Below are 15,064 nucleotides of genomic sequence, written 5' to 3'. Positions count from 1 at the left end.
GGAAGGTAGAATATGAAGAGAATCTTTTAGTGCAGTAATTCTCAACCAATTTTTCTTCCACAATACATATTTTTCACACACTCAGCAATTCCACAGGTAAATCCCAAATCTGATCACTCATTTCTACAACCACTGACTGAAAAGTGCTATTTTAGCAGATTTCTTTGGGGATACTGTGCCCAAAGTGTTCCTCTTACTTCTACTATCCTATCTAACCATTACCCATGTGGTCACAGCTGCACAAGGTCCACAGCTTACCTTAATCATGGCAACAAATGGCATCACTTTCTTCATGTATTTCTTCAATTCTGGCAAATTGACTAGTTCACTAGCAATGACTTTGTTATCAGGCAATTTTCCACTGTTGGTCTAAAAAAAAGAGTGGGAGAGGAATGTGAAGAAAAATATTTTAAACATAATGTAGGGGGCTTCCCTGGTGGCGCAGTGGTTGAGAGTCCGCCTGCCGATGCAGGGGACGCGGGTTCGTGCCCCGGTCCGGGAAGGTCCCACATGTCTCGGAGCGGCTGAGCCTGTGAGCCATGGCTGCTGAGCCTGCGCGTCCGGAGCCTGTGCTCCGCAACAGGAGAGGCCACAACAGTGAGAGGCCCAGGTACCGCAAAATAAATAAATAAATAAATAAAAAGATAATGTAGGATAGTAGATGTGCCTGTAAGAAACTAGCCAGGCATGAAATGGTGGCCTCTACCAATCTGCTAGAGAGCAGCACAAGAGGGTGAAGCCTCTAGCATCACAGGGAAGTGAAAGGTAAATGAATAATACAGAAAGGAGTCTCCTCTTTCCTCTAAATTCAAAGGACACATGTTTTTTCGGGTAAAGAAGAGCACGTGCATCATGCTAAAATATTTAATTTTCCCTTACACTAATGATACCTCTAGGATTGTAACATTAGATCTTATCTAGTGATAAAATGGTCTTATAAAAATCCTATGTCTTCAAACTTTTCAAAGCATTTCATTAGTCATATCAAAATGAAAACTATACAACTATCATATAAGATGTATTATAATGTCTGCTTTTGAACACTCTGCCTTATAAATTGTTACCGCAAATGTGAAAAAAGAATCTCTAGCTATCAACCTGTTAAAAATAATAAAATTTCTATCTACCAAAAATAAATATCTATATCGTAAGCATTAATATGCACACAGTCCCAAATGAGCTGCCTGAATTTAAATTCACTCCTGCAAACATCAATAGAGGAGAAATAAAGTAAGCGGCCTTTCCAGACTTTTGGGTGACCTATTTTCTCCTTATTGTAAAAGAATCACACCAAAGCCAAGGGTTGGTAATAAATCTAAAAGAAAAGTAACATACAGTAAGATTTCCAATAATCTATTTACTTTCAACTCTAACCTTTACTAGAGTACATAGGAAAAAATATTTTCTCCACTTGCCAATATGTTGCTTTGAAATACATAAGAAAAAGGAGAGGGGGGAAAACACTCTTTTTTCCTTATGTCACCAAAAAGGTGCCATATTGAACATAAGAACATTCTTCTTGATTATAAACTGACATTCTTTTAGTTCTTGTGGATGAAAACAAATGAAAAATTTAAAGGAAGCTGGTCATTCCAAATAATGTCAATAGATGATGCTGATTTCAAACTATGTAATCTAGTCAATAAATATAAGTAAAAATATAACTTCTAAAAGAACAGTGGTGATTAATTTTTTAATATCTGGGACATTACATACCGTATTCGGTTCTTCTGCTTCCTTGAAAATGCTGGTATGAATATATACGCTACTGAGGCAAAATTTCATTTTTCTAACTACCAAAGTAGCTTTTACTCTTTTACTTACCATAAGTCAAAACTCTGCAAGCAGATTCTAAAAGCTACACTCCATTTCTATTAAACGCAATCAAAGGAAGAGGTAGTTCTCCATAAAAACAGGTTCACATATTGTAGAATACAAAAATACTTTCTCTTCTCTTTCCATTAAATCTTACAAATATAAAAGTTCTTCTGAGTATTTCTTGGTTAACCATGAAAAGTACTGAGGCAAAATTCCTATAAAGGTCTAGAAAATCAAAGCTAAGGATTTTTCCTTTATATTACCACTTTATGCTTTGGCCATAATCCCTATCTGATCGCTCTCTTTCTTTCTCTTTTTAAAGTGCACCTTAATGGTTTCTGTCCACCGATAACTGTTGTTTATAACCTGAGCAAAAATTCTACAGCATATACTTTGTTTCCATATTTTGAATGTGAAAGGAAAAAGGAAGGTGAATTTTTTTCTCTAGGAAAACCTAGAACTAAGTTTAAATATTGAGTTCCCTTTAAATACAACTATCATATTTAACAGCTATTTACCTGACAATCAAAAACACAACATCAAACTCTCCATTTCTATGGGTAATTATCAAATTGGACATTTTCTTTTAAATTACTCAAGAGCCAAGCTTCAAATTTTTTCAAACATAATAATGTTAAGGCTTCATGAATGCCAGTGTTCAAGGCACAACAAATCCAAAAGGCAAACTCAGTCCTTTTGCTTCATAATTTTAACCACACATATGAAAAAGTCCCACACCTTTTAATTACATACAACTAGATCTAGTATTTTTTTATGAAAGTTTCAGAAATGATGAAAAACAGCTTTTCCCTCGGCATCCATTTAAGAGCCACCAAGGATAACAAATGGCACTCCATGTGTAAAGGTAATTAAACAAAGCTGCCTGTCTTCCTTCCCCTAGACATTGCCAACATCCTAAAAACAAAAACAGCATAGGCAGAACACGACACTGCTGGGGTGAGGCGGGGGGGAGTCTATTGAGAACGTCACCTCAAAGTGATGACGCAGAACTGACAGCGTGATGTGTTGCCAAGACGGATAGTTCTTCGCCACGTAGATGGTGCAATGTGAAGGCTTCTGAGGGAGCTGCTTGTCAGTCTTCTACAGGGCAGAAGAAAGAAAAAAAACATTTAATCACTTTCATATACACCAAAAATGAAAGAACCCTCTCCCAGTATATAGCACTACTGCCTTTAACATTAAAAAATATGCATACAATAGAACTGCATTAGAAATGAAAACAGCCCTACATTAGCAATGAAAATAGCCCTAATGAAAGTTGTCTTTATTTTCATTACTATTAAATGTTATTTGACCAATAACTTTTAAGGAATGACATTTAAAAAAAAAATGACCTCACCTTGCCTTTAGCTGGTATCATATAGTTCTTGAGTCGCAGTCTAAGGTCGTGTGCTACTTCCATGAGATACTGTGAGGAGCGTATCAAGCTTTCATCCACAGGACCTGCCAGAGGCCATGAAGCATTCATAACTGAGTCGGGCTTAAAAAAAAAAAGGTTCAGTGAGATTAGACAACACAACTATTTTATGATTCTTGGTTACAGTTTCATACCAAGGCATGGTGTGTAACTGTGTGCTCAAAGTTCAAACCTGACTACACATAACACGCTTCCACAGACCCTGATCTAATGTTCCCTAGAATTCAAGCTGTGAAGTCTGACTCTACATTCTTAATTAGCATCCATTTGTACAAGCATATTGATACCCACACACATATGCTCACTTTCAAAGAAAATTATGTAATGCTAATTTGCCTAAATTTAATCTTTGTTATATAAATTATGCATACTCTCAGTTTTTATCCTATTAATACATCCAGTACTGAAAGTATGGCTATTTGGAATATATATCATGAGCACATTTTTGCATTGTTCACACATTGAAAAATACAAAAGAGCTTGGCTAATAATGCTGGAAAGGAGTTATTAAACCAGCCAATCTGTTTATCTGGGAGAAGCCTGGGAGAAATAAATTTATCTTCACAGTAAGAATGCTAATATAATATCCTTGAATATGCAGCCCTATATATGCCAGGAATTTTATATAAAACAAGAATATTTATGCAAGTATACACTTCTATCTTTGTTTATAAGCAGCTCATAACAGTTATTTATATCTTTCTCAATATTTTCACCTTTCTAAACAAACAGTTGAGAAAACAGTATTAGTTATACATGTATTCAAATACATTATAACATTTCCTAATAAGAATTAGGTGATAAACAACACGCACAAAGTCACGTTATTAAAATATATACAATAAAAAATATATATTTTTTAAAAACTAAAAAAAAAGAGGGGGGCCTCCCTGGTGGCGCAGCGGTTAAGAATCCGCCTGCCAATGCAGAGGACACGGGTTTGAGCCCTGGAGTGGGAAGACCCCACATGCCACGGAGCAACTAAGCCTGTGTGTCACAACTACTGAGCCTGTGCTCTAGAGCCTGCAAGCCACAACTACTGAGCCCACGTGCCACTACTGATGCCCGCGTGCCCAGAGCCCATGCTCTGCAATGAGACAAGCCACTGCAATGAGAAGCCCACACACCACAATGAAGGGTAGCCCCCGCTTGCTGCAACTACAGAAAGCCCATGCACAGCAACGAAGACCCAACACAACCAAAAAAAAATAAATTAAATAAATTAATTTAAAAAAAGTTTTAATAAAATATATACACCGTGTGTGTATAAATTAAGGCATATATACCCGATGTAGCTTCAGTTTAAGCTGCTGCAATAATTATGAGATAATGAACCCAATATTATTCTTGAAATACTCATTTTCAGTCTTTCTCTCTTAAGTAACATTATTATCCCAACATTTATTTAATGAGGCCCAAATCAAAACCACCCAGAACATCTTAAATGCATAAAGCTACCTTTCCCAGGAGTGTCCAGATGTGCTCACACAAATGAGGACAGAATGGAGCCAACAGAAGTGTCTGAACTTCAATAAACCGGAACACGAGGTCTCGGTGCATCCCTTCTATGGCCAATTCACGGTACTTATCTTTCGCAGCCTACAAAATTTGGAGATATTTACCATTTCTCTCCCCCACTTCTTTAAAATAAAATTATAGGGAAAAAAACCTCAGTATCTCTATTTTAATGCATTTTTAAGTATTTAGTCTTTTAAAATACCATAATAAACTTTACTAAAGGTTTTACTTTATTTTTAACGTGAAAATAAATGTATATCAATCCTTAGGTTAAAAACAATAAATTGTTTAAACTTATACATCTTCGATAATCTTTGCTATTAAGTATTTCTTTTTAAGCATTTCTTAGCCATTCAGGGTTCTTTTGGGGGCGTTGTTTGTTCATGTCCTTTGGTAATTGTTCTTTGCACCATTAGTATTTTTTTGATGGGCTTGTCAAAATCCTGAAATACAGACTGTAAATAATTTTCCAATTAACTGTGTATTTTTAAGATGATTTCAGTTATGTTTTTCTTATCTATGTTGGCAAATTCATCAGAATTTTTTTCGTTATTCTTTTGTTTTGCTTTTATGATTAGGAAATCTTTTTTCAATTCTAAAATCAAATAAATGTTCACTTAGCCCTGTTTTTCAGAAAAAAAAATGTAAATCAATCCTAACAAAAGGATAATGCAGTTTTATACTGATTCTCAAGAAAAATATCTGAAAAAGACATTTTGTAATGGACATAAAAGATGAACAATTTAAACTGTGTACTAAGGGTGAATGCTGACTAGCATGTATTAATAGCATCAAAAAGGCTGTAAATATGACACACTGCTATGCTCAGCACTTATCCTTATTTAATCACATCTCTGAAAACCAAGTTACATAAATCCCAATGTGATATTTTACAAAACTAACTGAGGAAAGCTACATTTTTACTTTAAGCACTTGAACTGCCAAACTTGAGGATATGCTGACACCTTGTGGAAAACCTCAGAAAATGTTTGCTTTCAAACTAACAGCAATTAATTGCAATTATGCCTTTGGTTTTTATCAACTTTAAAGTGTTTTCCTGGAAAACGTGACTAATTTTTAGATTTAACCTCTTTATTAACCCACAGCTCAACTAGGAATAGAATTACTTACATTAAAGACACATAATACAAAAAGTACCCAAGAAAACTATTTAAAATCACAATTTATTGAATATTTTACAAATTTTCAGTCTCCACTTAATATGAGTTATAATGCTACAGCAGGAGGGGAAAAAACAAGAAATACATCATATTCACACTGACATATTTTATAGCTATGAAGAGAATAGCCTACCTGAAACTCAAAAAACCCTGTTTTCAAAGCTTCTTTAAACATCATCTTTTCATAGTTTTGATCTGTTTTTATAATGCCTGCATTCATTTCACTATTGAATAGGAAAAAAAAGGTAATTGAGTTTAAAGGCAAGTACATATATACAGGTATAAAAAACTTCCACACATACTAATAAACATTAAAATGAGAACAATGCATGAAACATTTAAGACCGCTCAACCACAAAACCATCTCTGTATTCCTCAAAACTGACTACTGCAGCCTCCCACTGTCTATCCACTCTTGAGTATTGTCATAACACTACTTAGGGCTCCTGTTTATGACAAGACAGTTAACCACATGCTTGTTTAAAAATTCCTTGATGGTCACCCTGATACCAAAACCAGACAAAGACACTACAAAAAAAGAAAATTACAGATTAATATCACTGATGAATATAGATGCAAAAATCCTCAACAAAATACTAGCAAACAGAATCCAACAACACATTAAAAGGATCATACACTATGATCAAGTGGGATTTATCGCAGGGATGCAAGGATTCTTCAATATACGCAAATCAATCAATGTGATACACCATATTAACAAATTGAAGAAGAAAAACCATATGATCATCTCAATAGATGCAGAAAAAGCTTTTGACAAAATTCAACACCCATTTATGATAAAAACTCTCCAGAAAGTGGGCATACAGGGAACCTACCTCAACATAATAAAGGCCATATACGACAAAACCCACAGAAAACATCATTCTCGTGGTGAAAAACTGAAAGCATTTCCTCTAAGATCAGGAACGAGACAAGGATGTCCACTCTCAACACTATTATTCAACATAGTTTTGGAAGTCCTAGCCATGGCAATCACAGAAGAAAAAGAAATAAAAGGAATACAAATTGGAAAAGAAGAAGTAAAACTGTCACTGTTTGCAGATGACATGATACTATACATAGAGAATCCTAAAGGTGCCACCAGAAAATTACTAGAGCTAATCAATGAATTTGGTAAAGTTGCAGGATACAAAATTAATGCACAGAAATCTCCTGCATTCCTATACACTAATGATGAAAAATCTGAAAGAGAAATTAAGGAAACACTCCCATTTACCAGTGCAACAAAAAGAATACAATACCTAGGAATAAACCTACCTAGGGAGACAAAAGACCTGTATGCAGAAAACTATAAGACACTGAGGAAAGAAATTAAAGAGGACACCAACAGATGGAGAGATATACCATGTTCTTGAATTGGAAGAATCAATATTGTGAAAAGGACTATACTACCCAAAGCAATCTACAGATTCAATGCAATCCCTATCAAATTACCAATGGCATTTTTTACAGAACTAAAACAAAAAATCTTAGAATTTGTATGGAGGGCTTCCCTGGTGGCGCAGTGGTTGAGAGTCCGTCTGCCGATGCAGGGGACATGGGTTCGTGCCCCGGTCCGGGAAGATCCCACATGCTGCAGAGCGGCTAGGCCCGTGAGCCATGGCTGCTGAGCCTGTGCGTCCAGAGCCTGTACTCCGCAACGGGAGAGGCCACAACAGTGAGAGGCCCGCATACAGAAAGAAAAAAAAAAAAAAAATTTGTATGGAGACACAAAAGACCCCAAATAGCCAAAGCAGTCTTGAGGGAAAAAAATGGAGCTGGAGGAATCAGACTCCCTGACTTCAGACTATACTACAAAGCTACAGTAATCAAGGTAATACGGTACTGGCACAAAAACAGAAACACAGATCAATGGAACAAGATAGAAAGCCCAGAGATAAATCCACGCACCTATGGTCAACTAATCTATGACAAAGGAGGCAAGGATATACAATGGAGAAAAGACAGTCTCTTCAATAAGTGGTGCTGGGAAAACTGGACAGCTACATGTAAAAGAATGAAATTAGAACACTCCCTAACACCACACACAAAAATAAACTCAAAATGGATCAGAGACCTAAATGTAAGACTGGACACTACAAAACTCTTACAGGAAAACATAGGAAGAACACTCTTTAACATAAATCACAGCAATATCTTTTTTGATCCACCTCCTAGAGTAATGGAAAGAAAAACAAAAATAAAGGGACCTACTGAAACTTCAAAGCTTTTGCACAGCAAAGCAAACCATAAACAAGACGAAAAGACAAGCCTCAGAATGGGAGAAAATATTTGCAAACGAATCAAAGGACAAAGGATTAATCTCCAAAATATATAAACAGCTCATACAGCTCAATATTAAAAAAACAAACAACCCAATGCAAAAATGGGCAGAAGACCGAAATAGACATTTCTCCAAAGAAGACATACAGATGGCCAAGAAGCACATGAAAAGCTGCTCAACATCACTAATGATTAGAGAAATGCAAATCAAAACTACAATGAGGTATCACCTCACACCAGTTAGAATGGGCATCATCAGAAAATCTACAAACAACAAATGCTGGAGAGGGTGTGGAGAAAAGAGAACCCTCTTGCACTGTTGGTGGGAATGTAAATTGATACAGCCACTATGGAGAACAGTATGGAGGTTCCTTAAAAAACTAAAAATAGAATTACCATATGATCCAGCAATCTGACTACTGGGCATACACCCAAAGAAAACCATAATTCAAAAAGACACATGCACCCCAATATTTATTGCAGCACTATTTACAATAGCCAGGTCATGGAAGCAACCTAAATGCCCATCCACAGACGAATGGATAAAGAACTTGTGGTACATATATACAATGGAATATTACTCAGCCATAAAAAGGAATGAAATTGGGTCATTTGTTGAGACGTGAATGGATCTAGAGACCGTCATACAGAGTGAAGTTAAGTCAGAAAGAGAAAAACAAATATCGTATATTAACACATACATGTGGAACCTAGAAAAATGGTACAGGTGAACCGGTTTGCAGGGCAGAAGTTGAGACACAGATGTAGAGAACAAATGTATGGACACCAAGGAGGAAAGTGGTGGGGGTGGGGTGGTGGTGTGCCGACCTGGGAGATTGGGATTGACATGTATACACTGATGTGTATAAAATTGATGACTAATAAGAACCTGCTGTATAAAAAAATAAATGAAATAAAATTCAAAAATTAAAAAAATAGGGCTTCCCTGGTGGCGCAGTGGTTGAGAGTCCGCCTGCCGATGCAGGGGACGTGGGTTCGTGCCCCGATCTGGGAAGATCCCACATGCCGCGGAGTGGCTGGGCCCGTGAGCCATGGCCGCTGAGCCTGCACGTCCGGAGCCTGTGCTCCGCAATGGGAGAGGCCACAACAGTGAGAGGCCCGCGTACCGCAAAAAAAAAAAAAAATAAAAAAAAATTAAAAAAATAAAAAAATTCCTTGATGGAAACTTTATTAAGAAGCCCAAAATGCAATATGAAAATAGCTTTACTAAGGCTGTAGTCAGGCTTAGTTGCTGCATTTTAAACAACTGACATTGGATTAAAAATATATTCCTTACACTACCTCAGGCCCTTCATAATTTGGTCTAATATGGCCCCAACTTGTTTGATCTCCTACTCCTGCTCTCCACATACTGTACACTTCAAATAAATACCATACTCTTTCCGTGGCTTTCTCCTCTCCCTCAAAAATTAGGTTTATTTTTCAAGAAACCCAGAACTCACATGCCATCTCCTCTAATTTCCCTCTATCCCTACTATTGCACTTATAATTGGTTGGGTAAGTGTTTTTCTCTTCTGCTAGACTACAATGAAGGATCAAGTCTTATTCATCTTTGTAATACCAGTGCTTCAGATGTTCCTGATACAAAAAGACTGATAAATGTTTTTTGAAGGAAAAAAGAAAAGACAACTCTTTTCCTTTAACCTACTTTTCCTTTAACCATTCCACCCTCCTCTAATGCAAGACAGCATAGTAAAATGGTCATGAGAATGGGCTTTGGATGACAGAAACAAATTCATATCCCAAGTTTGAAATTACCAGCTTTGAGACATTTAATGAAATACTTAATTTTTCTAAGCTTCAATTTCTTTAACTATAAAACAGAGCTAATAATATCTTTATCATATAAAATTGCTAGAAGGCTAAAATCAGATAATGGATGCAAAGTAATTAGCATAGTACCTGGCACAAGTAAGCTTTCAGTGAATAGTAGTTATTATTAACATCTAATTTATTTAATGAGGAAAAAAAAAAGAAAACTTAAAAATACACCAGGACTAAGCAACTCTAAAGTACAAAGTGGTTGGGGTCCGTAGGTTACCTGGCGAAAACTCTATCATTGAAGGTGTTGGCAGGACCACTTCTAAGGCTATCCCAGTTGGCAACCATTTCTTTCACCCATTCCACCCAGGTGTACAGACGGAGAATACCTGCATCTGCCATGGTTTCCACAAAGTTAGCATCTTCAACAGTGTCACCAGCATCAGCTAGAGCCAAGCGCATTCCTGGAAAAAGAAAAAAATCAATCGATGATTTAAAAATGTGGTTACTGCATATCAACTATGTATCCAGTTGAGTACACTGCCAAGCCTACATATAAATTAAGAAATAACAAACGCTTTAAAGAACTGCATATATCAACAGCAAAAATAAAGATCACCAAAAGTAGAATCCATAATGATGTTGCTAAAATATTTGAATTTTCTGTATTGATTTGCATACACTTAGCATCAATATGTGTTTCTTCTCAGGCATGTTGAGTTAATGAGATAAAGTGATCTATAATGAGGCAGAGGGAAAAAATGATAAACTGGGGAAAGATATCCCTATCAACATCTCAGCCTCATTTACAGGTAGCAAAATATTACTGTATTTTAATGCATTCAGAACACACAGAAGTGCCTTATGTGCACAAATACAGATTTTCTTAGTCCTAAAAGCAGATTCTTCCAACTTTCCTACTAACAAAATACAACTTTTCAACCAAAATCTTCCATTCTAAAATATTGAAAAAATCATCAATAAGTCTAAATAAATTACAGGACATCCTTGCAATGGAAGACTATATTGCTGTAAAAGAGTGAGGTAACTCTTATGTATCTACATGAAGTGATCTCAAATATGAACTAAGTGAAGAAGGCAAATGTCAAAACAGTATGTAGGGTATATGCTACCATCTGCGCCTTAAAGGAGGAGATGAGAATATGTAACATCAAGTTATGTATGCATTAAACATCTTTTACAATACACAAGCTGAACACATTTTTTTAACTTTTTATATTGAAATAATTTTACAGTTACAGAAAAGATGCCAAAGATCAGAATAAACATATACCATTTACCAGACTCTCTTAATGTTAACAACTTACATAACCACAGTTTCAAAAGCAGGAAGTTAACATTAGTATGATACTATTAGCTGAACTACAGACTTTATTCAAATTTCACCAGTGCTTCCTCTAATATCCTTCTCTGTTCTAGGATCCAATCCAGAATCCCACCTTGCATTTGACTGTTGTATCTCCTTGGTCTCTTCAAATCTATGACAGTTTCTCAGTCTGTCCTGGACCTTGACTTCTGATGAACAGTAGTCAGGTATTTAATAGAATTTCTCCCAACCTGGGTTTGTCTGATGTTTTCTCATGATTAAACTGATGTTATGAACCTCTGGCAAGAATATCACAAAAGTGATGCTGTGTGTCTTTCTCAGTGCATCATTATCAGGGAGGTAGGTAATACTGATATGACTTATTACTACTATTGCAAACCTTCCTCACTTGGTCAGGTAGACTGCCTGCCAAGTTGCTCCACTGTAAAGTTACTGATTTCCCTTTGTGATTAAGAAATATCTTGGGAGAGATACTCTGAGAATACGCAAATAATCTTTTTTTTTTTTCACTTTCTCCCACTGATTTTGGCAACCACTGATGGATCTTGTCTGTGACAGTATTACTATGATATTTGTCTAATGATGATTTTATATTTCACTCAGTCCTTCTACTTTATTATTTGGAATTCTTCTGAAAGGAAGAACAGTCCCTACTCCCCCACTTATTTATTCAATTATTACTGTACATTCATATGGATTCATAAATATTTAATTTATTCACTGGGTTATAATTCAATACTATCATTATTTACTATGTTTCCTAAATTGCTCTAGTGTGGGCAATTGGGAGCCCCGTCAGGTTGGCTCCTGTGCCCTTTCAAACTGTCCCCATCCTTTTTTAAACACTTCCTTACTTTCTGGCATCATAAAATGTTCCATACTCATCTTGTATTTTCCCTACTCCAGCCCTCAAATCAACCCTTCTCCTAGGAACCCTAGTTCCTTTTATTGGAGAATGGTATTTAGAAACCAAGATCTGAATGCCAGGTGTTTCATTATCCATGGGCTCTCTGAGCAGAAAGAACTAGGAAAATAAATGCATATATACTAACCCACACATAAATTTATGTTTATTTTTATATCTGTCTGTATGTAAAATAAAACCTGTGAGTTCATACTGATGTTGCCAATTCCAATCCAACACCACAGGGTTCATTCTAGCATTTCCTCTTGACCTATTTATAGCTTCTGACAATGAGCTCTCATCTATAATATATTTATTTGTTAAATCCCAGTAAACCCACAAAAGTTTCAGAATTGCTAATCTACACCTCTTTAAAAAAAATAACTACAGTATTTGTGTACAGTTCTTTTTGCCTTACTGTGTTCAGTCAAAATACTGTTTTACTAAGTAACTTAGGTTAGTTCTTCCCCATCCCCTTCAGTGCAGTCTCAAACTATGGTAGCCATGATCAGCAAATGATCAGCCATGATGACCAAAGACTGGATTACATAAGAAATGACTGGTTCTTTCAGGTTAGACAGTGCATTTCTTCTCTCGACAAAGTAACAGTTAAATGGAATAGTAATGAGGCCAGGGGAAACATATTTTTTGAAGAAATGAATGCTCCTAGGTTCAAGTCACTTATATGTATACCAAATATGGAGGAAATACTTTGAAAAAGCTTCCTACATATTTAACATCTCTACAAACCAACTCTCTTTATTTTTCTTTAAGATTTTTTTTTTTTGATGTGGACCATTTTTAAAGTCTTTATTGAATTTGTTACAACACTGCTTCTCTTCTATGTTTTGGTTTTTTGGCCGCAAGGCATGTGGGATCTTAGCTCCCCGACCAGGGATCGAACCCGCACCCCCTGCATTGGAAGGCAAAGTACTAACCACTGGACCACCAGGGAAGTCCTCCTACAAACCAACTCTTTAATCTTAGAAGTAGCATGAAATTAGGAACAAACCAGGTAGCACTTACAGTGAGTTTCCTTTAAAAGAAGACTAATAATCTTAGCTTAAATCTGTTCCTAAACAGATCAGATCAGCAATTCTTATGTTTTAAAAATTACGTTCCTGTACACAAAGAAAACATGAATATTTTAAAGTATTGGTGAAAGTGAAAGAGAAAAGCAATGAAACTGAAACAACAATGCTAACTTGCCTTCTGTAATCTAAGGAGAACTGGACACTATGCAACAGCAATAACAAAAAAGCATACTCACCATCGGCTGAATATTTGTCAAGAGCTTGGGTCAAAGTGAGGAAGTTGCCTGTGGATTTTGACATCTGAAAGAGAAAGTCAATGATCAGACATTAGTAAGAGTATATATAAATAAAATTAACCAAATCAGCCACATCAAATTAAATGGGTTGGCCACAATCAGATAAAAACCAAAAGGATCAGAAGCATGGTAAGGAAAAGATACCTTATACTAACTTTACAGAGGAGAAAACTGAAGTGACTTGTCTGAGTCACTAATCTAGTCAGTGACAAAGCTAGGACAGCATCTCCAGTCTGATACTCAGTCCACGGCTCTTTCCATTAACCAACACTGTCCCTTGGGAATTGGTTTAGACACGTGGATGATTCCACTATAACTCTGGAACACTTCAGCTGGTCATAAAGAAGAGCTTTAGGGCTTCCCTGGTGGTGCAGTGGTTAAGAATCCACCTGCCAATGCAGGGGACACGGGTTCGAGCCCTGGTACAGGAAGATCCCACATGCCGCGGAGCAACTAAGCCAATGCGCCACAACTTCGGAGCCCGCATGCCTAGAGCCCGTGCTCCGCAACAAGAGAAGCCACCGCAATGAGAAGCTTGCACCTCAACCAAGAGTTGCTGCAACTAGAGAAAGCCCACGCACATCAACAAAGACCAAACGCAGCCAAAATAAATAAATGAAAGAAAATTTTTTTTAAAAAAGAAGAGATTTATAGCAATTAGAGTCATTCAGAAATGAATGGACAAGCTCATGAGGTCAAAATTAGGGTTTTAGGGAACCTCCTGTCATTAGGGTCACAACTGGCTACTCAAAGTTGTGCTCTGCCTGAAGGCAGCACAACTAAGGAGGAACTGTGCCCAGCCTAGCAATCTTTATCATTTAAAAAATGTTTATGTTTTTATAACTTTGCTGATACCAAAGAGAGGTGGTCATTCTGTCAATTTTCTACCATATGGCAGTAAAATATTTTGTTCTAATAAAATGAGTATAATGTACATATAGCACAATGTGGAGACCAAAGGAAATGTCATGTTATAACAGGATTCATATTTATATACTCACATATACATACACACATATATACACATACATATATATAAATATATATACAGTTCACTTTGACCTACAAATGAGTTTGATAATCAAAAGTCTTTGCTGGGGCTTCCCTGGTGGTGCAGTGGTTGAGAGTCTGCCTGCCGATGCAGGGGACACGGGTTCGTGCCCCGGTCCGGGAAGATCCCACATGCCGCGGAGCGGCTGGGTCCGTGAGCCACAGCCGCTGAGTCTGCGTGTCTGGAGCCTGTGCTCCGCAACGGGAGAGGCCACAATAGTGAGAGGCCCGAAGTCCTTGTTGATTTAACAAAATCTATAAAATAGCTATTTTTCAGCTTAATGTACAGATTACCTTACATGAACTTTTTTATTCCCTTTCAATATTAGGACACTGGTAAAAAATAGCATCTCATTTTGCAATTCATATCATCTGCTATGTTTAAATCTATAACTATTTTCATTATGACATA

At 36.6% G+C, this 15,064-nt stretch overlaps 1 protein-coding gene across 1 annotated transcript in view; it reads right to left on the bottom strand.

Moving 5' to 3' along the window:
* LARS1 (leucyl-tRNA synthetase 1) overlaps nucleotides 1-15,064 on the bottom strand; it is a 67,965-nt gene that overhangs the window by 10,955 nt on the left and 41,946 nt on the right. Inside the window, exons 22-28 of the mRNA XM_079703912.1 lie at nucleotides 13,543-13,606; nucleotides 10,301-10,484; nucleotides 6,089-6,179; nucleotides 4,715-4,855; nucleotides 3,179-3,319; nucleotides 2,809-2,919; nucleotides 259-369 (exon numbers count right to left, since the gene is read on the bottom strand). Coding sequence (XP_079560038.1) covers nucleotides 259-369; nucleotides 2,809-2,919; nucleotides 3,179-3,319; nucleotides 4,715-4,855; nucleotides 6,089-6,179; nucleotides 10,301-10,484; nucleotides 13,543-13,606 — 843 coding nt within the window. The remainder of the gene's footprint in view (nucleotides 1-258; nucleotides 370-2,808; nucleotides 2,920-3,178; nucleotides 3,320-4,714; nucleotides 4,856-6,088; nucleotides 6,180-10,300; nucleotides 10,485-13,542; nucleotides 13,607-15,064) is intronic.

The sequence above is a fragment of the Hyperoodon ampullatus genome, assembly GCF_949752795.1.
Source record: "Hyperoodon ampullatus genome assembly, chromosome: 4".
NCBI lineage: Eukaryota > Metazoa > Chordata > Mammalia > Artiodactyla > Ziphiidae > Hyperoodon > Hyperoodon ampullatus.
Note: the sequence above shows the minus strand (reverse complement) of the source record. Positions and strands in the feature narration are given on the sequence as shown.